Below are 24,519 nucleotides of genomic sequence, written 5' to 3'. Positions count from 1 at the left end.
AATATTTTATCGGATGAATTAATATTTTCGTTTTTTGCTGTTGTGGAGTCGAGGGCTGTTTTGGATTATATATTTTTTGTGCACCAAAACAATAATATAAAAAATTCCAGTTAATTACTAGCAAGCAATGCTTGATTTATTTTTGCTGGAAATTTTGAAAAAGGTTCCAAATATAGGAGAAAGTAGGGAATCGGAGTTGTGCTAAATTTAGTTGAGTAGTTGCGTCAACATTCTTGGGAGTTGGAATGTCGTTTAAAATCGAATGTGATCCAATTACTTAAAGCCAAAAGTGGTTGAATCGTACTATACATATATATATTTTATTTATTTATTGTTAGAACAAATTACCACTATTTACTTTCCCATGTTTTCTAATGTAATAAAAAGGACAAGCATGAAATGACAACTGGATGTGATTCCAATGGCCAATCCAAAACAATTCCCCCTCTTTCATTCAATTTTTTTTTTTTAAAAAAAATTGATACTTGGCATGTTTGATACATTATGTGTATGCGTTATATGTTTGTATAATTGTTTTGTTGATATTTTAATTGTTATTTGGATGACAATGTCGATGTAACTATATTAAATATGTAATTTGTAAGATATAATATCCGAATATTTCAATTCATAGAAAGTGGGCATTGATTAATTTGTAGCAGATGATGTGTTGATATTTAAACTTGTTGATAGATGTATTTGTATAAAAATCAATCGATGTCACAAAAAATAATAATTTCAAAACTAATTTGGCTGGTGAGGTTATATAAGAGTAATACAAAATGACACCAACAGTTGCCGACTATAAGCGGACACTTTGTAACGTCCACTTAGGCTATGTTTGGTGTGTAGGATAAGATAACAAATTGGATTGATAACAAAACTTAAGGTAAGGATATATAATTGGATTCTCAATCCTCCCAAAACAATAGGATGTCTTTTCTCTCATATAGGTTTTTTTATCATGACTTTCTTGATTAATTGGACCAATAATAAATGAGAGAAACACGAGTTTAACAATCTATCCTTTGTTTATCACCCATACCAAACATACCCTTATAGTATCGGTGGACGGTGCCTATCTTGCTGAGTCCATTCCTATTGACCGCGGACGATACACTTTGTCGGCGTCGCAGCTCTGTTGGTCCCATGCATTCAAAGTTGCGATTTCCACAAAGACTGGTATGTTTCCAGCATGATTCTCACGTTGAATATGCATGGTTCATGCCTTAAAGTTGATCCTGTAAATTTTAAAATCTAGAAAACTTAGTGAATACGTAACATTTTTTTTCTTACAATTTTTAAATCTAACTTTCCTCGTAATTTTTTCTTTCTTACACTTATTCATCCCAAAATTCTTCTATCAATCTGTTTAAATTTTCTCTCTGTATGGCTAGTATCGATGTGCTTTTACACAATCGATATCATGCAGGAGTTGCAAAAACATGAGTCCAGCCGACCCTCCTTAATTTCACGACTTCTACTTCCGAACTATTATCATCAATAAGAGTTGATATACAGTGACCATGTAGTGCAATGATTGACAAATGACCACATTTAAAATGCGATGATTATAGAGAAAATCCCAACAACTCGAGACACATATGTTGCCATTGTCCAACTGTACGGGAAATATCTATTACAGTCACTAGGACACAATTTTATTGTTAGACCCCAAATTATCGAAAATTATTGTAAGATGACAGTTGCTTCACCATATCTAAAATAAAATGTGTTTGTCTCGCGTTGTCATCGTTCAACAAGAGCAGTAATCAAATGATTGTCAAACACTCAAAAACCACATTGTAAAACCCAATATATATCAAGTGTGCAAGGACACAATTGTATAAATAATTCCCAACATAGAACATGCAAATCAGATTATCTGATCACTTAAATCTTACACTATCATCAACAATTTCGGAATGTTGATGAGATACATGTCGCTTGTACGTAAATAGTGGACTCTGAGATATTCTACAACTTTATTTTTTGCTATTTTGAAATAAATTATCAATTAGCAAATTAATACAAAATATTCTAATAAGAAATGAAGTAATAAATATAAAAATAAAAGTTAAAAATTTATTAAGAATGAATTAAAAAAATAATATAATGCTTAATGTATGCACACAACTGAAAAAAAAAAATCAATCTTCACTTTTCAAATGTACGAACACTTGTTTTTTCGTTCGAGTAATTCACTTATCAAATAAGAATATTGAATAGGATGTCGAGCTTTATTTATAGAAAACCAAGAGGATGTTCGAATAATTGAAGTCCGCAAACTTTCAACATTGAGCACGCAAAGCTGCAGCTTCTTCTCACGTAAAATGCTGTAGTTGGATCCTGTAAAAATTGTACGCAAGCCACTACTGTCCAAATTATTTTTAAAATTTTTTTTTAAAAATTAATAATAAAAAAAACCCTTTATATCGATCGAGTATACCAAATATATTTTTAATTTTTTTAAAAAAAGAATATAAAGATTGGTGTAAAAAAAATTTTAAATGTATGTTGATTATAAATAAAAATACCTCAAAGACAATATTTTAATTTTGAGTCGATCTCTTGTGAGACGGTTTCACTAATCTTTATCTGTGAGACATGTCAACCCTACCGATATTCACAATAAAAAATAATACTTTTAACATAAAAAATAATACTTTTTCATAGATGACCCAAATACGAGAATGTCTCATAAAATACGACTCATTAGACCGCCTCACACAAGTTTTAACCTCTAATTTTTTAGTCATGACTGATTCCACACACACCTGGGTATATGTTTCTATATGCTCCAAGGGTTTGATATGTGAAAATTGTATTATTAAACTACATCACACCTTATAAAAATGCTTTAATCATTCAAACAATCTAATTACCATATTTATTTGTAATTGACATATAACTGATATTTATTTTACTCGAATAATTAAATCATGTTTAGATAGCTTTGAACAAATAATTGATTATCAGTATTGTCAAATTTCAGATTTAGTAAGATATTTTAGCCTTATTCGACAATTTTATTGATTTTTTTCTGATGACATCATTGTATATCTGACGTGTAAATTATTAAAAAAGGACACGAGGGAACATTTAATTTCAAATTTCTTGTCCACGTGTCCAAGATCGAGCGGCTCATATTACTGGAATTAATTGATCACAAAGGAGAAGACTCCATGAAAGCTAGGTTTGCCAAAAAAGATTCTTTAGAGAAACGTGCGTGTCTTGTCTTATTTTCTTATCAACCTTTTATTTATTTATCCATATTTTTAAATTTTTAAATGATCTAACCACTTATAACATGAGATATTAAAGTAGGTATTTTGTGAGACGATATCAAAAATCATTATCTGTTAAACGGGTCAGTAGGATATTCATAATAAAAAGTATTACTTTTAGCATAAAAAAGTAATATTTTTTCATGGATGACTCAAATAAGTTATCTGTCTCACAAAATACGATATGTGAGACCGTCTCACACAAGTTTTTGCCAAGATATTATTAATATTTTTAAACTTTTATATTTTAATTAAGAGTAGGTCTCTCGTGAAACGGTCTCACGAATCTTTATCTATGAGACGAGTCAACCTTATCGATATTCACAATAAAAAGTAATAATATTAGCATAAAACATAATAATTTTTTATGGATAACCCAAATAAGAGATTCGTCAAAAAAAATACGACTCCTGAAACTGTCTCACACAAGTTTTTATCTCTATTTAATATAGTTCCACATAAACTTTATTTTCCATAAGAAAATTTTGATATATTATTAAAACTGCATACCATATATTTTTCAATTTCTTATTATCTATATTATACTGATCACCCCATTTGATTATCTACGGTTAAAAACTTTACGAATTTATAAAATTCGATTTCAATATATGAGTAGGTCTCTTGTGAGACGAATTCACGGATCATAATCTGTGAGACAGGTCAACCCTACCGATATTCACAATAAAAAGTAATATTCTTAGCAAAAAAATTAATAATTTTTCATGGATGACCCAAATAAGATATCCTCCGTCTCACAAAATACGACCGTGAGACCATCTCACACAAATTTTTCCCTCAATATATATAAGCTCAAATCAACTACGTTCCATATTGTATCAACGAGTTATGAAGTCATATTTTTTTAATTAATATTAAAATATATAGTTTTATCTCAAAACCAAACAAATCGATCTATCACCAAATTTTAAAAAGTTCGATGTTGATCAAGTTCAAAATAAAGATATTCAAAACTTGATCTCACAAGTTATATTCATAAATTAATTGTTTACCAATTTTAGATAATAAATTGAACTTGCATGCTCGTATTTATTAACTTTGCAAGTTCGTAAACATATCCAAATAATTCTAGACTTGTACTCCAGCTAATTCGTCAAAGGGTCTAAGTAGCCGACAAAGAAAAAATTTTGGGCTTTTTCACTTATGTCATGAACAAACGTAAGAGGCGGCAAGATTTTCTCGACATAAACACTGACGCTCAAGTCAGAAAATAATTTAAATATAATATCTGAAAGCTAGAGATGTTAAGGATAAAATAATGAATATTTTTTTTAAACAAAACTAATAATATTCATATATAAATATAAATATGTAAAAACAATTATATTTTTATATATTTAATCACAAAATGTAGCCGGCTTTCAATATAGCTTTCACACAATTTGGGCCCAAACACAATAAAAAAAGACTTATACTTGATCAAGATTCTAAGAGCCGACTTAGACTCACATTCTTAACTTCGTATTTGATCTTTACAAAGAACATTAGATTGCATTCGATTAAATTCATTGAATAGGAGTGAACGAACAGTCAAAGAAAGGTATAAAAATAATGAAATTTCGGAATATTTAATGATTCAATCCTTATAATTTACTCTACTTTCCCGCGTGCCGATTAAATCCCAAAAGTTTATAACACGAACCGATCACCAAACCAAAACACTAATTCAACACGCACTTCATGTTAATCGACGAAAAATGATTAAAATTGAAAAGAAGTACAAATTAATATATTAAAATCTAAAATTGATTGATAACATGATAAAAATAATATAAAACGTATTCGTTGCTATATTAAAAAAATTTTGTAATTTCTCTTTATAAAAATAAGATAGAATATTCATGCTACGACCCGACCGTCTTTCTTTTTTCTGTTCTTTCTTTTAACTGTAAATGTGGGGACTCCAGCCACTACTCCCCACTGAATCTACTTCCCTCGGTAGCTCACGGGACAAGATAAATGCGTAATAAATAAATAAGATATATAATAGCTTCTTAAATTTTTTTAAAAATAATATTAAGCTATATACCATAAAAAATTTGAACATTTATCTCAGTAAAAGCTTTTAAATTTAATCCATGGATCAAACTCATTAAATTATTATATAAAATAGCGGATATATACAATAATATTAGAAAAGGACAGATGGAATAAAATTTAGAATATTACTACAATATAAAAATATGTACATACGAATCTATACACAAATATTTATACGGTTGATTAATTTATTTTATTGAGTATGCAAAAATGGTCTCAGAAAACTATGATGGCTTAATCATTGTCGTAAAAGCCTCTCTACTTTTTTTTCTTTGAAATCTTTTTTCTGACCTACCTAAGTCTGCGTATATAAAGTAGGTAGCGTTAATAAATAAATAATATATATATATATATATATATATATATATATATATATATATATATAATTATTTTATTACATCTACTTGTTTAGTATATATCATCTCATTGGTGATCTAATACATAGGCAACATAAAATTACATCTAATTGTTTAGTATATATCATCTCATTGGTGATCTAATACATAGGCAACATTTGCCTACGTGTTAGCTCATCAATGAGATGATACTGAACAATTAGATGTAATGAATCTCAAAATTGTATATCTAATAGGTGAATGACATCTCATTCGTGGACACATAGCAAAATTATATCAAATAGGTGAATGACATGATTGATGGTCAACGTAGAAAAATTATATTTATATACACTAACTGTGCTCATTTCTGTGTCTACCGCTGTTGTGACATTTATCTAGTTGATATTGATATACAATTTGATATTTCATCATGTCCACTAGGTGACTATTTTCTCGGGATGATGAACACAATTGATGGTTGATTTAGTTAAAGTTCGAGTGCCGATTGGCTCGGTGGACTCGAGTTCGAGACACGTGTAAGAAACCCTTACCTAATATAAAAATATAATAAAATTTGAATATTCTCGAGTTTAATTGATTCAAAATTGAAATTTTGATATATAGTATATGCTAATTTTATGGTACAATATATTTACAGTAAACTGTAACTATTGTGCTGTCAACTAATTATGTATACACAGATATTCCTTCGAATATTATCCAAAATATATATTGACACATATTGATTAAAAAAAATGAAAATTTCGACAATTCTAATAATAATGTCGTAAAAAAATAAAATAAAATGTTGGAAAGTGACACACAGAGAAAGGGAGAGTGGTCCAGGTGAGTCTATGGCTAACCAGCTTTTCAGAGGCAACAGCCGTGTAAGAGATAAGGTGAAAGAAACAGGGCCAAAAAAAAAGAAGAAAAAGAATCTCCATTTAAGCTAGGTTTCATTCCAATGTTTCATTATTATTTTCTGCTAACATGCAAGAAAAATACTGAAATCTCTGCTGCAGCTTCCCTCATGTAAATTTAGTTTCTTGACCTTTTGATCCTTTTTGCTTTGTTTTGAGGGAAACGGGTCAAGAAATTCTTCAGGTTTTTGGCCATTTCGACAAGTAATCCTTTGTTTTCTTGTTCCTGTTCGTGAGTGAAAGCACACACACGCACACACACACACACACACAAACAGACACAACAACTCTTACATGCTTTTGAGCTTTGGAGTATTAATTAGTTAATTAATACTTGATTTTGTTCAGAGTTTAAGGATTTTTCTGCAGAAAAAATGATGTCTGATGATGGGCTTTCTGCTGTTCCTACTTCCATTAGAGGGTTTATTCAAGATCCTGTTCATATGAACCCTAGTAATGATTCAAACCCTAGTTCAAATCAATCCAAGAGGAAAAGAAATCTACCCGGAACACCAGGCAAGCATAACTTATATAAGAAAAATAAATTTCAAATCCCCCAGAAAATATATTCTTTCGTCTGTTTTTCTTGTTCTTTGAAATGCTGGAATAAGACGTATGTATTCAGATCCAGATGCAGAAGTGATAGCACTGTCTCCAAAGTCTTTAATGGCAACGAACAGATTCATCTGTGAAATCTGCAACAAGGGTTTTCAGAGAGACCAGAATCTGCAGCTTCACAGAAGAGGGCACAATCTTCCATGGAAGCTTAAGCAAAGAACAAACAAAGAAGTAGTGAAGAAAGTTTACATTTGCCCAGAAAAAACTTGTGTCCACCATGACCCTTCAAGGGCACTAGGGGATTTGACAGGAATCAAGAAGCATTACAGCAGAAAACATGGCGAGAAGAAATGGAAGTGTGAGAAATGCGCAAAGAAATATGCTGTTCAGTCTGATTGGAAAGCTCACAGCAAGATCTGTGGAACAAGAGAGTACAAATGTGACTGCGGAACACTCTTCTCCAGGTATTGATTATGCCATGTTTCTTGAAGACACAAAATATTATCTCTCAAATTTCTCTGTCATGCACCGTGTGGTTCTGTTAAATGGAAGTCACACATGGAATTTAATATATTCTTGGTTTGGTGAGAATAAATGCACATCTGAAATTAATGGCACTGAGCTAGAGACTTGAATGGATGAAGGAATCTCCCTATGTATTGGAAAATCTTTCCTTTTAAAACTAGGATCTTGAATCCCATAATCAATTCTGCTCCCATTTCTTGGAAACCGTAGAGGTATTAAAATTAGTAATGAGAGCAATTTCCTTATTTCTATGTTACAGAAAGGACAGCTTCATCACACATAGAGCCTTCTGCGATGCATTAGCGGAGGAAAGTGCAAGATTCACTCCAGTTCCTTCAGTAAATTTGAACCTGAGAAACGAATTATTGTTGAACAATAATCATCACAATGCTGCAAATTCCCAATTTGCCACCATGTTCAGGCCTGAACTTGCAGGATTAGAATCAGGAAACCAGCTGAGTATTGATAATTTTCAGAAACCAAGACTTCCCATGTGGCTAGACAATACAAGTCCTCATCTCAATCTGAATCCCATTCAAAATTCAAGTTCTTCGGATGCAAATTTATTGGCATCGAGTTCAACCACCTTGCCTGAATTAGTGCAAATGGCCGCCGCCTCGCAGAACCAGTGGTTGATCAACAGCTCATCGGGAGCTTTAAAAGAAGAGGAGGAAGACAAAGGTAATAATATGTGTGAAGCTATAAGTTCACTTTACTACAGCACTAGCAGCCAAAATCAGCAAGAAACAAATCATTCACCGGCTCCAATGTCAGCTACCGCTTTACTGCAGAAAGCAGCTCAAATGGGATCAACCAGAAGCAATAATTCAGCCATTTTTGGCAACAGTTTCGGGCTGATGAGCTCAGACTTCTCGAGTCTAGGAAACTTCAATCCCTTGAACCAGCCAAGAAATGAAGTTAGTCAGATGAATCGTAGGAAACCCGAAAATTTGAATGGATTAATGGCTTCCACTTCTGCTTCAACACTGAACTCCAACAATGGTGGAGACGTCCCTGGACTTTTCGAGTCCAGTAATGCATTAATGGACAGCTCAAGAATGAACTCAGATCCTCTAATCATACTCACAAACAACAAAGGAAAACAAGCCCAATCAAGCGCAGTAATCGAAGCAGAAAGCAGTTTAACCAGGGATTTTCTCGGAGTAGGAGGGGATGAACTAGCGAAATTCGCTACCATGGGTTCTTCCATGGATTTGAGACATTATAGCCGGAATAACTGAGCTCCCATGAATGGTAAAAACCATGAAAACTTACCGGGGGTTAAAAATCCCAAGACAAAAAAGCTTCCTTATTCCCTAAGCAGGAGTACAGTACCTGAAAAACAGAAGAGATCTTGTGAATTGTCAGAGAAGAGAGGGGGACACTGCATGTTGGAGGAGACGTGACAAAAAGGTGACTTGGCAATCACAAGACAGAATCAAATTCATATTTTACTGCACGTAGAAAGCTTTCTTTTTGCCGATGAATTAAAAAACTAGCTTAAATATTTCAGCTTTCCTAGGGTTTGATGATCGATTAATATAATGGACCACAAGAACACTGTGCGCATGTGATTATTGGGGGTCAGTATTATGTATGGAGTGTGATTTTATGCATGTCGAAAAGAGATTTTTGCATGTGAGAACCTGCCTCAAGCTTGCCAATTTCTTGGCATTATTAGCATGGACGTAAAGGAGAGGGCATATAATTTGTTAAACTATGGAATCATTTGTCGGACACATTTCAAGACGAGTCAACTTTATTTTTTTAAACGAAAATTTGTTATAATTAGATCTCGAACTTCATATTTAATCAATTTAGTTTTTATAGTTCTTGTTTATATGTCGACAAAGATATATATTCATGTGGATTTTCAATTAATAAGCACTTTCTATTTAAATGAGTTTATAATAAATTAGTCGTTCACAAAAAGTTATCACTAATTATAAATGACAGTGTTCTTACCTATTTATTTTATAATTATTTGTTGAAATATGAAACTTTATGAGTAGGTCTCTTGTGAGACGATCTCGCGAATCTTTATCTATGAGACGGGTCAACCCTACCGATATTTACAATAAAAAGTAATACTCTAAGCATAAAAAATAATAATTTTTCATGAATGACCCAAATAAGAGATCTATCCCACAAAATATGACCCGTGAGACCGTCTCACACAAGTTTTTGCTAACTTTATTATATATATCAATACTAAAGAAAACATAAAATTTTAATTTGAATCCCACATGCCATTGTCATTATTTATGAAACTAATTATTTTTAACGTGCTTGGTCTTACAAAAAGAAATAAATGTCACATGAGATATGGTATGTGTCACATAGAGATTTAATATTAAATTATACACTACGTGTTGTAACATGAATTTTTATTTAATATTTTTTTGTTAGGGTATGTTCTGGTAGTTTTACAAAATATTGAGCAAACAATAGTTAGCAAAAATTTTCACGTCGATTCATATTTTTCAAACAATAATATTTATTTATTGTTAGAAGCTATGTGTTAGCCTGATTTTTTAATTCAGCATGCATTGAAGTGTAACGACTACGAGTTCTATCGTGATTTAAAAAAATACAACATGTTAATTAGACTGATCATTTTCTAAAATATGAAATTTGTGTATCTAAAACCATTATATCCTCAACTCTGTTAATTTTATTATTGTTGTTAGATTATATTCTAAAGGGTAGATTAGTCTTTTTTCCTTTTGTAATTTATCCTAACTATATAAACCACATTATTTGAAACTTAATTATTGAGTTGATAAGACTGTAACTCAAGTTCTCACTCTCAGATTATTCATGATATCAGAGCTTTATCTCATGGATTTGCTAGTTACAAAGAAAAACTGTTAATCACATCCATAGCCTCTATCTCATGGAATTTTCTGGTGTACTCGTACACTTTCTCTCATCGGTACATTTTCTGTTTTCTAATCTCTTACGATTTCTTCTCTGCATTTTAGTTTTAAATATTTTCAATTTTGTTTGTTTTTGGCATCATGACTACTCATAAAGACAATTTTTTTCAGTCGATTGGTGATCAATTGGATGAAAACAAGTATTCGTATTGAGGTTATGTTATGAAAATTGTGCCTTAGCTTTCAACACTTGGGTGATAAAATTCAGTCGATTTGTGCCATTCAGTAGAAATATATGAGCACCCAAGATTTTTATTCTGCCATGTAGACATTCTGGGATCAACATGGAGTTAACAGAATCTGCATAATTGTAAGCATTATCACCTTATATTGTCCGGAGAGATGAACAACACTTGGTACAAATTTTATGGTACTTTGGATTGATTTTAAGGGTTTACGTGGGCTAATTCTTCATCAAAGCCCTCTTCTTTAATTGACTTGGTTGTAAGAAAATTGTTAGCTGAGAGGATCCATCTAAAATCTCACGTTGACATGGAGGCAATCCCAATTACACAATCTTTGCAGCTCCTCAACGACATCAAGATAATCACCAAAGCGGGTCAAATATGAATGTCTCTAAAGATGAGTGTGATTTTTGTAAAGTATAGGGGCACTGGAAAGCTCAATGTCCACTATTCTTGAGTAACGGATGTTATACAAAATGTATGGAATAAACAGAAAGGTATACTAAAACCAACGAACTAGTAGTATGAACAAAACAGTAGCACAATGCTTAAAATAAAACAAACCGAGGCCTGTATGAAAATACAGTGTCCTTAAAACAGATTCGTCCCCTCTGGGATGTGCTTCGAGGATGAACTTGGACGTCTGTTTCCCAGGATACAACGGAACAACCAGCAGTGACTTAGCACGAGACACTACTACGACGAACTGAAAGCGCACCTTTACTTTATCACCGAGATTTAACGGAGGCCAAAAGAAAAGCTAACAATATGAAATGCAAGAGAATACTTGAGAGAAAAGATTTTCATCCTCTTGAAAATGGGGAAATGAGCACACTATTTATAAGCCCCCAAAAAGCATACCAAGAGTCATGCAAGATTAATTAACTCAATTAATCTTCCCATTAACTCAAGAATATGAAGAGCCACAAGTTTTCAAGTAACTCAAGAATGTGGAAAGTCAAAAGACACTCCACAATAATGAGCCACAACCAACTCAAGAATGTGGAGAACCAAAAGGCACTCCCACATTCAAGACATGTAATTTTTATTCAAATTTCCAACAATGGAAAATCAAAGCAGAAACAACAAACGACGACTATATAACACTCCATTGAAACCATAGCAGTAACAACTGCCATATCATAACACTCCATGGAAATCTGGTAATCTACCAAATCATTGGACATCCACCACAACGTAGTGGCTGTACTGTCTTTGGATCTGTACATGTTTGAGTAGTTTCAACAGTTCCTCGCTTCATAGCCTCATGATGTGTCAGCTTTTTCACATATAGGTTTGTCATCCTTTGGCACTTCAGGTGTATCTTCCTCCTTGTGGGTCTTGGGGTCTCCTAATTTGTCCTCATTTATTTCTTTGCCTCTCAATTTATCTATTGAAATTATGATTGCTGTTGGTACACTGATGCCATTAGCAGGCATTGATTTTTTTTTGTTACGTCTTGTTAATCTTTTCCTGATGAATACTATACATAGTCTTATATTTTTCTTGTTTCGGTCAATCATGTGAGTCTGAATATTTGGTCTATTTTTCTTTCTCAAATTATTATGTCCAGGACCCGCGATCTCAAAGGTTGATTGAGATAGATAGTAGGAATGGACTTATGTTTTGGCTAATCTCATAATAGATGTTGCAGCATCCAGTGGCGGAGCCACATGCTTATGTACCCAGGCTATGGTCCAATTTTTTTTTTTAAAAAAATTATATGTAAATTTTGTATAATTTTTGATTAATATGATATTGACCCGGATAAATCAATTTAAAATATTAAAATATTTTAGAGTTTAAAATTCTAACCCGGACAGAACCATATTTCTGGCTCCTTGACTGGCAACATCTAGTGTGAATTTCTCTTCTTTTCGCTTGAGTAGTTCGTCTTTTGATATTTATTTATGTCATAATCTTCTAGGTCACGTATTCGTGTCTTGTTTGTAATTTTAGCTTCTAGATGAGCAATATGAACTTTGAAAAGTCGTGATATTTTTTTTATTGTAGTGGTCCTAACGAAGTGCTAAAGTAACATTCAGGTAACGTTCTGAATGAAAGTAGTCAAAACAAATAGAAGATTTTGGAATTTTAATTTAAATACTATCGATAGGGCGAAGCAGTTTCTGCATCGGGCTGAAAATGGCAAAATTGCCATTAAGCCCAAATGCCTTATCCTAGCATTTTTTAACACATTTGAAATATAGACATAATATCTCTTTACTCAAGTACTTGTTGACTCGGTTGATAGGATGCATGTTTCACTTAATTGTTACATTTTTATCTTATGTTATAAAATCTAACCATTTTTCATTCAATAACTATTTGCTGGTTATATATCATACTGGCCGAACCTACTAATCGAACCAAACGATGTCCTAAAATACATCAAATTATCCCACTTTATAATAAATCAACCCAAAATTTCTATGAGATCTTCTCATGGTACAATTTCGTGAGACGGATCTCGGACATCATCAACACATGAGAAAATATTGATTTTTATATCAAAATATTATTTTTTCACTTCGAGTATGAACCGGATCGACTCGTCTCATAAATATAAACTCACGATACCATTTCACAATATACTTACTCATAAATCAGTTAATAATGTCATCAAGATTTATAAGGAGCTTCAAACAACTAAGCAGATCGATTATTTCAAACAAATCCCTTTATAAACATAATGATATCACAATACACAAGTCGCAAGTACGTAAAAAAAAAACAGTTAAATTGGGAAAAATTAATGGAGAAAATTGACTCGATGTTATAAAATTTAGATTCAATTATCAAGGAAATTTAAACTGGGCCTGAACTCAGCCCATTACTTCACTTTCGAATCCAAGCCCAAACCACATCACATCTTCGGAAAATTAGGCTCACATACTTCAACAGCAACAGCGCCTTAAAATTGGTCACAAACAAAATATTCCAATCAAGGCAGCTCCAAAGGCCACCACGCCGTGCACAGGATCACCAGTTGCCCACGAAGAATCAGCTGGAGAATCAGTAACAGCAGCCGATGGGCTACCGGTCGCTTTCTTATTCTCAGTACCCTCCGCCACCGGAGCCGGAGCAGGAGAAGACGGACCGAAGATGCTCAAAGGAAGAAGAACCTTGTCCACCTGATACACCGCCAGCTGATTATCCGTATACACGGTGTTTCTCAATGTTGCATCGCTGACACCGGTGGAAATGTTAACCTGATTTCCTGAAGTTGTGACGTTCAATGGGAACTCCCCCTTTCTGGTGTCCCCGACCTGAGTTCTCAGCGGATTGCTCACAGTTTGGAACTGTGACATGGATAGGAAAGTGGGAAGGACATGAAACTGGACCAACGCCACCTTATCTTGATTGGTTAAAGTGTTGAGGGTGCCCGGTTGGAGGCTCGAAAAGGCATTATCGGTTGGCGCAAAGACGGTTAAACCTTGGTTTGAGTTGTTGAGTTGGGCATCTATTTGATCTCCTACTCGTGTGATTTGTAGGAGACGGATGAACGTGGTGAACTGGCCAGCTTTTTCGAGGATTCTAGTTATGTTGGTTGGACCAGAGGGAGAGGTGGCCGGTGGCTGAGCTAAGATTTTGGTGCATTGGAGGAGCAGCAGTAGAGAAAATGCATATGGGATAGAAATCAAAGTGATCTTTTGGTCCATTTCTTTAGTGTAGAATGGAGAGATTAGAAGGTGGTGTGAATTTGAAGAGAAGGGAGTAAAGGTTTTATGGGAATTGAATTGTTTGGTGAAGTGGCATTTTTTAGTTACAAAAATGAGGTGGACCGCACCCTACATGGTTGGTAAGAGGTTGAAGTATCGGTTACAAATTGCAATTATTAGCAACTATTGTGTTCAATTGCATTGGCCCATTTTAAAAGCTAGTCCTTCATGCTATAAATATATAATCATTTAATTTGAAAATTTTCCATTTAGAATAATATTCAACTCAATTTTTGTCAGCACAAAGGACTGGGGAGACAGAGTAGACATATGGATTGCTCAGAATTGCAGGAAATCGAGGAGATTATAAGTGGCTCAAATGCACGAATGATTTTTTTTCCTTGTACAGATATTGGTTTTAATTGTACTTTTGGTTGAGGCAGGCTTCAGAATTTACTGTCCTTCAATGGTTATACCTGCATACAGCTGCAATATTGTGTCTGATGTTAATGCGATTCCTTTTTCCACCCCTCAAAATTGACAATTTTCTCACAAATTATATGACTTGATTTAATTAAATAATTGATACAGCACTAGAACATAAAATCTGAACCAATCCCAATCATTATGGATAGTGAAGTCCAACAATTAAAATTATCAGAAGCAATTGTTTTTTATGTGATTCCCATGTTGAACAAGTCATGCTTAACAAGTATATGCAAAGAATGACTAATGGAGAAGGTAGATGGAGCAAAAATACAGACCGAAGATTATTAATGCTAATACATCATATTATATTATATAAGATTGGTCTTCGAGGACTATACATTGTATTAGAGCACATAATAAAATGAAATATATTGCACGTATATAATTAAGAACGGGATATGAGGGCTTACATATTCTTGAAAAAGAAGAAACTAATTTAAAAAATATGTATGTGTACTAACACCGGGAACTATTCTTCCATCACGTCAAGTATAGAACAAAAATGCAGAAAGGCGCTCAATTAGATCCTACAAAACAAGTATCAGACTTCTGCTATCCAGATTCCAACAGATTTACTTCTCCGACTCTGAAATCTGTGTTAAGGCGTCCTCGGCCTTCACTCTCTCGGGAATGAAATCTAATTGCAAACATAGTTTCAAGATATGGAAATGAATCAACAAGGATCAGGCAACAATTAAAGTAGAACATGAGATGTTGCTAACTTGTAGGAGTTTGTTATACAGAAAGGGAAAGCACCATACCGGAGACAAAGTCAAATCTCTTTCGTTTAGAAACAACAGAAGCTGCACAAATTTTACAGAAGAAAATCAATACACTGAAATAAAGTAAAATTTGGCTACAACTGATGAATAAATTAAAATATACCATACCACTAAAAAAAGGTTCTGACAACTTTAATAGGTCTTATTTGAACCTTTGTGCAGAAAATGTGAGTAAACATTTTAATGTAGGCGATATCCTAAACCCAGGTAAAGAATGTTGTATTCTATATATATGTTCCATATGCATCAAACACTGACATAGCATCAAAATGATTAGTGGCACTTCTAGAAAATGTGACCTAGCAAGAAATTATCACTCTATAACGGTAGTAACAGCCATTTTCTGGATGACCTTCAGAAATAATAGTGACTCAAAAAACATTTCAAATCTTGAATCTCAAACAATTAAATCATTTAATTTCATAACTAAATAAAAACATACTGATTTAAAAAAATATTGAATATTGACAACATAGACATTAAATCTTGAATTTTCCATAAAAAAGTTGAAATTCAAATTCAATGATGAGCATATCCAACAAAACTATAGAGGGAAGCATTACATAAATGGTCGTATGCTATATAACTTTTGCGATCGAGAAATGCACAAGCATAAGCCTCCCTGCTGAATAGTTCAAGAAACTTCTCCTGCAATCGATGAGCACTATGGGTCATAAACAGTTGGTTCAAAGAGTTCAAAATCAAATCTAAATTGAAGCTTTAAGCCCTTCTAAAATTGCAAATTATTACCAAATGATCAACATTTACTAAAAATGATTATTGCCAACCAAAAATTATAATCAGAAGCAAAGCTATTAAGTAGCATCATACGTATTTCATCAGGTCTAGGCAAAGAACTCAAATACATAGAGTAACTGTACCAAAAATAAGCAGATAAATTTCAAGCACAATAAGATGAAGAAATTTAACTGAAAATAACAAAACAATATAATCCAGACGTTTCTGCATTTTTCCAAGTTCACTTGGGGAACCGTGTTCATCATTCTGTACCCCAAGACTCGATTCAAGCATACATTTTAAAATAATTCTTTTCAAGCTTCTATATATCTTGTCCATATTGATCGCATTTCCAGGGAAAAATTCAACATACCAAACAACATTTCCAAATATCTTCGCCAATAAATTGTGGAAAAAGGATAATCGAGAAAGGGATTCCCTTCAATTAGTTGAATCTCTTTAATCATCAACACTTGTGAACTCCTTTCCAGAAAGGGTTTCAAATGCAAGTTCATTGCAGAGTCGCACATAGAACTCTAAGACAAAAAGGTATTGCATGGAATTTACAAAAATAGAAACATCGTATCAAAAGAAACGATTCCTAAGGTCTGTTTGATCTCCAACTGAAAAAAGAGAATGTACACATTAGCCATAGTACACTTTAAAATGGCAGAAATCCGACCTCACACGAGAATGCATCTATACAAATATGTTATGCATAAGAATCTTTGAATAACTACATTAGAATGAAAAATGTGTGTTGCCTAAGTCATTTTTACCCAGAATCCGCCAACAACTTACAACACATGACACATCTGCAGCTCAACTATCAATTTGAACCAAATATCATGATAACTTATTGTGTGTTGCCTAAGTCATTTTTACCCAGAATCCGCCAACAACTTACAACACATCTGCAGCTCAACTATCAATTTGAACCAAATATCATGATGACTTATTACAAAAGAATTCCTCTAAAGTCTAACCAGAAAACACACTTTGATGGAGCAGTCCTTTCATGAAGGCCATCAAATCCCCCCAAAAAATTAAACTTGAGACAATTTTTCGCACCGAACATCAAGAAAACTTCAATCCAAACCCCAAAAACAGAGGTTGGAATTGATTAAAAGACATACCGAAGCTCTGTTAATGACGAAAACCGCCTCCTGTGAGAGTCGAACATTCGAAATCTCGCTCCGAATAATCCGACTGACGCGATTCATGGGAAACTTATATAACGCATCATCGATCTTCCCTTCCGCCTCTACATCTTCCTTTCTCCTTTTCGTTTTTCCCTGATTTTTCACTTCCTCCTTTTTACCTTTTCTGATATAGCCGTTGATCTTTTCAACAAGTACTTCTTCCTCATCTTCTTCAGAAGCGATTTTTCCATTCTCTCCGCCCCCGCCCTCTTCCACCTCCTCGATTGACTCCCCAGCTTCACCGTTTTCAGTTTCCGTGCTTGAAGATGGCACCACAAGATCCTCAGGCTCTTCGCGCTTAATACGCCCATTCACAGGCTCTTCATCTTTAACATGGCCATTCATAGTTCTACTCCTGCCGTTTCTTTTAGCTTGATTGGTGCTGGAAATGGCACGGGAATTTTCCTCTTTGCGCAGGTTTCGGTTTCCTGGCGCCGCCGTCTTCGCCATTCTTCAGCACCGCTCTCAAATCTCAATGTAGGGGCAATGAGTACAAAATACAAATAGTTAATATTGGGCTATCTAATGGACCATTCTTCTTGGGCCTTTTTAGACCACAGAAGGAGGTTTGCAAAAATTTGACCCAAACTGAAAATAATCATAATAATATAATGGAATTAAAAATTATGAACAATTTAAATTCGAAAAATACATAAAAATATGCATTTCATCGTAAAAATTCGATAAACCAGCTTTAGCGCCAAATACACACATTATAAAAAAGTAGATATGTTTCCCCAAAATTATTTTTAAATAAAAAACAATTTTTTTGATTAAAACATTTCCTATTTCCCCAAAATCCATATCTTAAATCCAATGCATTTGAATCAAAATTAGAGTATGCATTTCACTCAAAATTATTTCAATTTCAAATCCTTAATCTTATTTACGATGAATTTCAAGCTTATTAGACATTTGAAATCTATTATATTTTATATTTACCAATGTGTAAGTAAGTAAGATGTGAATTTCCTCGAATGGGATGTCCAAGTTGATGGAGTAGTTGAGCAATCGACCAATTGTCAGGATTTCGATTCCCGCTGCCAGCATCTTCTCAGGCAAGCAAGGCTTGCCTACCAAACTAGCGTGATTTGTAACTATTATGTCACTATGAGAGTTTACTCAATACACAAAGAAAAATAACGATCACATATTTAATTTCCACATCATAAAAAACCTAAGGTGTAAATTTAATATTTGATATTTTTTTAATTATAAACAATCAAATATAGTCGAAATCCACGAATTTAAAAAGCGCGTATTATTTTTAGCTTGAACTCATTACCAAATCCCAAGTTTAGAGTGAGCAAAAAAATAAATGCTTGTCCTAATCTTGGAAAAAAATGATTAAATACGTGTGAATTTCCGCTTTTCACTACTTTTTGCCACAAATTGGACAAGAGGAGAACAAAACAGAAAATGTAATAAACGCACCAGACATTAAGAGAAACTCGCTCAACAAAAGCCAACACAACAAAACTTCACACTATATAAATGTGACACCAACTCAACAAAGTAGGAAAACGAGAAATCACGACCTCTTTCGCCGTATATAATTTTTCAACCCGATTAACAAACACAACACACTTCCTCTTGCATTATTAGAAAACATAAAATGGGAAGCGAATCTCTGGCGCCGGTGCTGGTTTTTCTACTGTTATCGGTCATGGCGTCGCTTTGTTTAGCTGTGAACGTGACTTACGATAATCGGGCGTTGGTGATAGATGGGAAGCGCCGAGTTTTGGTGTCCGGGTCCATTCATTATCCTAGGAGTACTCCCGATGTGAGTGTGTGATCATTTGGATATATGGGTGTGTAGAAATTAATCTATAGCGTTTGTACGTAATTTGTTTTGTTTGCATGCATGCAGATGTGGCCGGATTTGATAAAGAAATCGAAGGATGGAGGACTGGATATAATAGAAACTTATGCGTTCTGGGACTTGCATGAACCAGTTCGAGGCCAGGTTCTTCTTTCTCTCCCTCCCCGGCCCTCTTCGGCTTCGTGATCATTTCAGTTTATGTTCAAATTCATGCAAAGTTTTTTCAAATTTTAGCTTATGGTCTATGAGAACAAAATTGCATAGATCCCATCTTTGTAGAATTACAATATCTAGTTAATATATGTTTATTCTATACATATCGAACTGACTGGTGAAGAAATATTCGCAGTATGATTTCACAGGAAGAAAAGATCTGGTAAAGTTCATAAAGTTGGTAGCTCAAGCTGGCCTATATGTTCATCTCCGGATTGGACCTTATGTATGCGCTGAATGGAATTATGGGTAAGCACTCCACGGTCTCCACTCTAAGTTATTTGGTTTATTTTGAACTTTTATGTTTGTTGATTTTTCTTGCATTCGATGAAATGGTTTCTTTTTTTTTAATGCTTAACTAACGATTTATTGGATCTAACTCTTCTTCTCTAACACAGTGGATTCCCCATTTGGTTGCATTTTATACCCGGTATTAAGCTTAGAACTGACAATGAGCCATACAAGGTAATTGGTTTCTTGTATTTATGATTGAGTTACTAAGTTGGTGCATAAATTACATGACTTTTTTGTTTTTTAGGCCGAAATGAAGCGATTTACGACTAAGATCGTGGGGATGATGCAACAAGAAAAGCTGTATGCATCACAAGGGGGACCGATTATATTGTCTCAGGTATTATTAAAGGATTTATTCATATCAAAAAGCATGTTTTTGTTATCTCTGAATCGTTTTCTGAAAGGTGGAGTCATTTTGGCTTTCTGGTATTGATGCTTTTGTTTCGAGGAACTTAATGATTGTTTTTTCATGGCAGATTGAAAATGAGTACGGCAATATTGATTGGGAGTATGGTTCACAAGCCAAAACTTACATAGAATGGGCTGCACAGATGGCTACATCCATGAACACAGAGGTTCCTTGGGTCATGTGCCAGCAGAATGATGCACCTGATCCTATGGTGAGTTGGAATAATAATTTCTCTTATCGGCCTGTCTCACCGTCTAACACATTGATAGAGATCTTGTTTTCCAAATGTTTTGAAGATTCAGAGATTTGAATTGCGAACTTAGTTCGACACACAATATCTGTTCGCAATCATTTTATACTGACTTTGTTCAATGAAATCTTGGTTGATATTGATAGAATGCATACTTATTATCGTTGTTGCAAGAGTTTGATGTACCGAATAAATGCATGTTTGTTCTTGTTCTTGTTCTTCACTCTTGCAGATAAACACTTGCAATGGATTTTATTGTGACCAGTTTACCCCAAACTCTGATAAAAAACCAAAATTTTGGACGGAGCTGTGGAGTGGATGGTAAAATTTCAGCCCTTGAGTATCGTCTTTCGTCATAATTTTGTATATGTATATACCAGAAGTTTTATCTCTAACCGCCAATGCTTATGAATTATTGTGCGTTGTAAAATGATAGGTTCACTTCGTGGGGCGACCCTATTCCATACAGACCTACAGAAGATGTCGCTTTTGGTGCTGCACGATTTTATCAGCTAAATGGAACCTTAGTCAACTATTACATGGTCCTTTTTATATTCATCATCGTGTCATTGGTGATCATCAGAACTTTTTCAAAAACTTTCAGTTTCATTTCTGCAGTACCATGGTGGAACCAACTTTGGCAGGACGTCTGGGGGACCTTTCATTACTACTAGCTATGATTATGATGCTCCAATCGACGAATTTGGTATACCTCGTATTGAAGTTTGCTGTGGCAAACATGATTTTGTTGCTACAAAGCACTTAAATTTAATTATCATGAAAATTACGAAAATTTTATTGTTTATTACTGCGTGTATTAGGTCTTCTTAGGCAGCCTAAATGGGGTCACTTAAAAGATCTACACGAGGCTATAAAGCTTTGTGAAGAGCCAATGGTAGAAACGTTTGGCAATACCACGTCTCTTGGCCCAAATTTGGAGGTAAAACTTCAACTTTCAAATCCATTGATTTCATAGATTTGATAAAACAACTGCTGGCATTTTCTTGCTTGAAAGCTTTGTCCTGTTAAGGTTTATTGAGGTATAACATCTGCAATTTCCGTTGTATCAGGCCACGGTCTACAAAACTGAATCAGGGCAATGTGCTGCTTTTCTAGCCAATTTGGATAACCAAACAGACGCGACCGTGAGCTTCAATGGAAATTCCTACGACTTGCCTGCTTGGTCTGTTAGCATATTACCTGACTGTCAGAATGTAGTATTTAACACTGCTAAGGTTGGCCTGGCGCTGACCCTTCTGTTAAAAATGAATATAGAATTATAGACTATTGACTCTCGTTTTCCTTTTTTTCGCGACTTTTATATGAGGCATCTTGAATGAACTTGATTGTATAAATTTATTTCATGGTAGATCAATTCTGCTACGACCATACCAAAGTTCATTCACCAAGCTTCACAAAATGGTACATATTCTGTTGCATCTAACCAAAATGGTAACACTTCTGGGCCACCTTTCTCACAATGGAGTTGGTTCCGTGAACCTGTGGGCATTTCGAGCAAAAGTGCCTTTGTATTACTCGGATTGGTGGAGCAGATAAATACTACTGCTGATAAAAGCGACTACTTATGGTATTCTGTAAGGTACATATATATATATTCTCGGTCACAAAAATGCAATTGCTGAGAAAGATTAGTGCTATTTGAAGTTTTTCTCTTGTTTCCCAGCACCCAAATAAACGGGAACGACCCTTTGCTTCGAGATGGATCTCAGATATTACTTCACGTGGATTCACTTGGTCATGCCCTATATGCATTTGTCAATGGAAAGCTTGCAGGTTACTTGCTCATAATACTAGCTAGTCTCGCTCATTGACATAGTTTACATTCAGGGGCTGACCCGACAAGAGAAAGGGGCTCAAATGAAAAAGGATCTAAATCTTCTTTTTAAAGTCCTCTTTCGAGTTTCAAGTTCACCAGAGTTTGTGTGTTTAAAATATTAACTGACTGTTATGTAGGGAGTGGAAAAGGCAGCAACAGCAATAATGCGGCTTCGCTAGAGGTTCCGGTGTCCCTTGAGCCTGGAAACAATAGAATAGATCTCTTGAGTTTGACAGTGGGGCTAAAGGTCTCAAATTTTGTGAGCTTTATTTTTCAATATCAACGAGTTGATTTATATTCTAATAGTATGGTATGTCTAATCCAGAATTATGGAGCTTTCTTTGATTTAACGGGAGCTGGAATTACTGGTCCAGTGCAGCTGAAAGGTTCAAGTAATGGCTCAACCATTGATCTTTCCTCAGAATCTTGGACATATCAGGTTGCGGACTTCAACTTTACGTAGTATTCAATGAAGTTAAAAGTAATTATGCTATCATCGTGAGATTTTCTTACTTCGAAATATGCCAAACAGATTGGTTTGAAAGGAGAAGAATTAGGCCTGTCTGGAGGAAGTTCACCGCTATGGGTTAACGGGCATGTTTTGCCTAAGAAGAAACCTTTGACATGGTACAAGGTGATACAATTTCTTTCTGAGTGACAGTTATATATTTGGCATATAGGTTCTGCATATTCTTCGGTTCCGCAAACTCGAAACTCCTTTCTCTAGTGTCACTTCTTGGTTATATTACGGCTTTCTGATTCGAAGTGAATCTTTTCCCCCCTTTTGATCCAGACAATGTTTGTTGCTCCTGGTGGAACTAGTCCATTTGTGATCGACTTCACAGGAATGGGAAAGGGTCAAGCCTGGGTAAACGGGCAGAGCATTGGACGATACTGGCCGTCCAATGTTGCTAATCCTAATGGTAAATGCACCGATACATGCGACTACAGAGGGAATTATGACCAAAACAAATGCCTGAAAAACTGTGGAAAGGCAACTCAAGAGCAGTAAGTCACAAGAACCTATATTTCTACTAGCCACTGACTAATATTCATGCAGTCTTAATGAGTTTAATCTTGCAGATACCACGTCCCACGATCATGGCTTAAACCATTCGGAAACGTCCTGGTTCTCTTGGAAGAAGCCGGTGGCGATCCAACCGCTATATCTTTTGGAACTAGAGAAACAGGACATATATGTTCAAAAGTTTCAGAAAATTACCCAATCCCATTAGATATGTGGAGCTCTGACCACTTACAAAACAAGAATATAAAACCGACCCTTTCTCTCCAATGTCCCTCCCCTAATCAAGTCATATCAGAACTCCAATTCGTTAGCTTCGGAAATCCTCATGGAACATGCAGTAGTTTCGTACATGGTCGATGCAGGAGCAAACGTGCTAGGCGAATCGTTCATCGGGTTGGTCCTTCTATTTCCCCTTGATTTTCGACACTCCGTTATCATAAAATACGTCCCGTAGGGATGTCTTATGCTCACTTGAGATTACAAACTCTTTTGCAGGCCTGCATGGGAAAGGCAAAATGCAGTTTTGAGGTCTCTGTGAATACTTTTGGTGACCCTTGTGCAAATGTTACAAAGAGCTTGGCTGTAGAGGCATCATGTAGTTGAGTCGTGCCGGGTTTTCGAATATGATTGAAGCATCTTAGCAGTAGCTGGTGATCAAAATTTTCATTTCTCAGTTCTAGTGTTAGTTCATACTTGAGGCTGTTACATAAACTGGCCCTGTTCAAGCTGTTCTTGAGGACTGTTTGGTGTGGTCAGGAAAATTAGATGAGTAAGATTATGACGAGAATAATGTTAGATTTCTTGTTTTATGTTCTTCCATGTACTAACTTGTACATGGTTTACCTTTTGTTTCTTACAAGTACAATTAAATTCACAGTTTTCCTTCCAAGATAAATGAAAAAATTTCATCTTTCTCCAACATATATTTTTTTATCTTTCAATAATTTTAGAATTTATTTAATATATGAGAATAAAATATCT

General features: G+C 34.5%; 4 protein-coding genes across 7 annotated transcripts; 2 read left to right on the top strand and 2 right to left on the bottom strand.

Moving 5' to 3' along the window:
- Positions 1 to 6,627: 6,627 nt before the first annotated feature.
- LOC140834986 (zinc finger protein GAI-ASSOCIATED FACTOR 1) lies at positions 6,628 to 9,404 on the top strand. 2 transcript variants are annotated; one of them, XM_073200246.1, is made up of 4 exons: positions 6,628 to 6,810; positions 6,976 to 7,122; positions 7,232 to 7,628; positions 7,949 to 9,404. In XM_073200246.1, the coding sequence occupies exons 2-4, from the start codon at positions 6,981 to 6,983 to the stop codon at positions 8,928 to 8,930; spliced, it is 1,521 nt and encodes a 506-aa protein (XP_073056347.1). In that variant the 5' UTR covers positions 6,628 to 6,810; positions 6,976 to 6,980; the 3' UTR covers positions 8,931 to 9,404. The 2 variants fall into 2 exon arrangements, with proteins under 2 accessions (XP_073056347.1, XP_073056356.1); XM_073200255.1 differs by having other exon boundaries at positions 6,630 to 6,790.
- A 4,088-nt stretch (positions 9,405 to 13,492) lies between these two features.
- On the bottom strand, positions 13,493 to 14,816 carry LOC140813245 (fasciclin-like arabinogalactan protein 11). Its single transcript, XM_073171736.1, has one exon. The coding sequence runs from the start codon at positions 14,473 to 14,475 to the stop codon at positions 13,738 to 13,740; it is 738 nt and encodes a 245-aa protein (XP_073027837.1). The 5' UTR covers positions 14,476 to 14,816; the 3' UTR covers positions 13,493 to 13,737.
- A 505-nt stretch (positions 14,817 to 15,321) lies between these two features.
- Positions 15,322 to 18,172, bottom strand: LOC140834975 (uncharacterized). Of its 2 annotated transcripts, XM_073200225.1 has the most exons (4): positions 17,621 to 18,172; positions 16,310 to 16,394; positions 15,726 to 15,767; positions 15,322 to 15,601 (listed from the first exon to the last, which is right to left on the bottom strand). In XM_073200225.1, exons 1-4 carry the CDS (start codon positions 18,134 to 18,136, stop codon positions 15,537 to 15,539), a joined length of 708 nt encoding a protein of 235 aa, XP_073056326.1. In that variant the 5' UTR covers positions 18,137 to 18,172; the 3' UTR covers positions 15,322 to 15,536. The 2 variants fall into 2 exon arrangements, with proteins under 2 accessions (XP_073056326.1, XP_073056335.1); XM_073200234.1 differs by lacking the exon at positions 16,310 to 16,394.
- Positions 18,173 to 19,206: 1,034 nt separating this feature from the next.
- Positions 19,207 to 24,452, top strand: LOC140834962 (beta-galactosidase 8-like). 2 transcript variants are annotated; one of them, XM_073200214.1, is made up of 19 exons: positions 19,208 to 19,469; positions 19,557 to 19,652; positions 19,858 to 19,970; positions 20,120 to 20,186; positions 20,260 to 20,352; positions 20,492 to 20,635; positions 20,907 to 20,995; positions 21,111 to 21,216; positions 21,293 to 21,380; positions 21,496 to 21,614; positions 21,745 to 21,909; positions 22,045 to 22,274; positions 22,359 to 22,468; positions 22,649 to 22,758; positions 22,837 to 22,950; positions 23,044 to 23,145; positions 23,305 to 23,519; positions 23,595 to 23,931; positions 24,034 to 24,452. In XM_073200214.1, the coding sequence occupies exons 1-19, from the start codon at positions 19,302 to 19,304 to the stop codon at positions 24,139 to 24,141; spliced, it is 2,574 nt and encodes an 857-aa protein (XP_073056315.1). In that variant the 5' UTR covers positions 19,208 to 19,301; the 3' UTR covers positions 24,142 to 24,452. The 2 variants fall into 2 exon arrangements, with proteins under 2 accessions (XP_073056308.1, XP_073056315.1); XM_073200207.1 differs by having other exon boundaries at positions 19,207 to 19,469; positions 22,649 to 22,950.
- Positions 24,453 to 24,519: the final 67 nt, after the last annotated feature.

Source organism: Primulina eburnea, chromosome 1 (genome assembly GCF_022965805.1).
Source record: "Primulina eburnea isolate SZY01 chromosome 1, ASM2296580v1, whole genome shotgun sequence".
Lineage (NCBI taxonomy): Eukaryota > Viridiplantae > Streptophyta > Magnoliopsida > Lamiales > Gesneriaceae > Primulina > Primulina eburnea.
The sequence above is the reverse complement of the archived record's forward strand: the minus strand, read 5'-3'. Positions and strand labels throughout refer to the sequence as shown.

Bases quoted from the DNA above. Each gene is read 5' to 3' on its own strand.
- LOC140834986 (XM_073200246.1), top strand. From the start codon at position 6,981: ATGATGTCTGATGATGGGCTTTCTGCTGTTCCTACTTCCATTAGAGGG. The intron at 7,123-7,231 runs GCAAGCATAACT...GTATGTATTCAG, and splicing joins AAATCTACCCGGAACACCAG to ATCCAGATGCAGAAGTGATA. The intron at 7,629-7,948 runs GTATTGATTATG...TCTATGTTACAG, and splicing joins TGCGGAACACTCTTCTCCAG to AAAGGACAGCTTCATCACAC.
- LOC140813245 (XM_073171736.1), bottom strand. From the start codon at position 14,475: ATGGACCAAAAGATCACTTTGATTTCTATCCCATATGCATTTTCTCTA.
- LOC140834975 (XM_073200225.1), bottom strand. From the start codon at position 18,136: ATGGCGAAGACGGCGGCGCCAGGAAACCGAAACCTGCGCAAAGAGGAA. The intron at 15,768-16,309 runs GTAATGCTTCCC...AAATTTGTGCAG, and splicing joins TATAGCATACGACCATTTAT to CTTCTGTTGTTTCTAAACGA. The intron at 15,602-15,725 runs GTATGGTGCTTT...GTTTGCAATTAG, and splicing joins GAGATTTGACTTTGTCTCCG to ATTTCATTCCCGAGAGAGTG.
- LOC140834962 (XM_073200207.1), top strand. From the start codon at position 19,302: ATGGGAAGCGAATCTCTGGCGCCGGTGCTGGTTTTTCTACTGTTATCG. The intron at 19,653-19,857 runs GTTCTTCTTTCT...AAATATTCGCAG, and splicing joins ATGAACCAGTTCGAGGCCAG to TATGATTTCACAGGAAGAAA. The intron at 20,636-20,906 runs GTGAGTTGGAAT...TCACTCTTGCAG, and splicing joins ATGATGCACCTGATCCTATG to ATAAACACTTGCAATGGATT.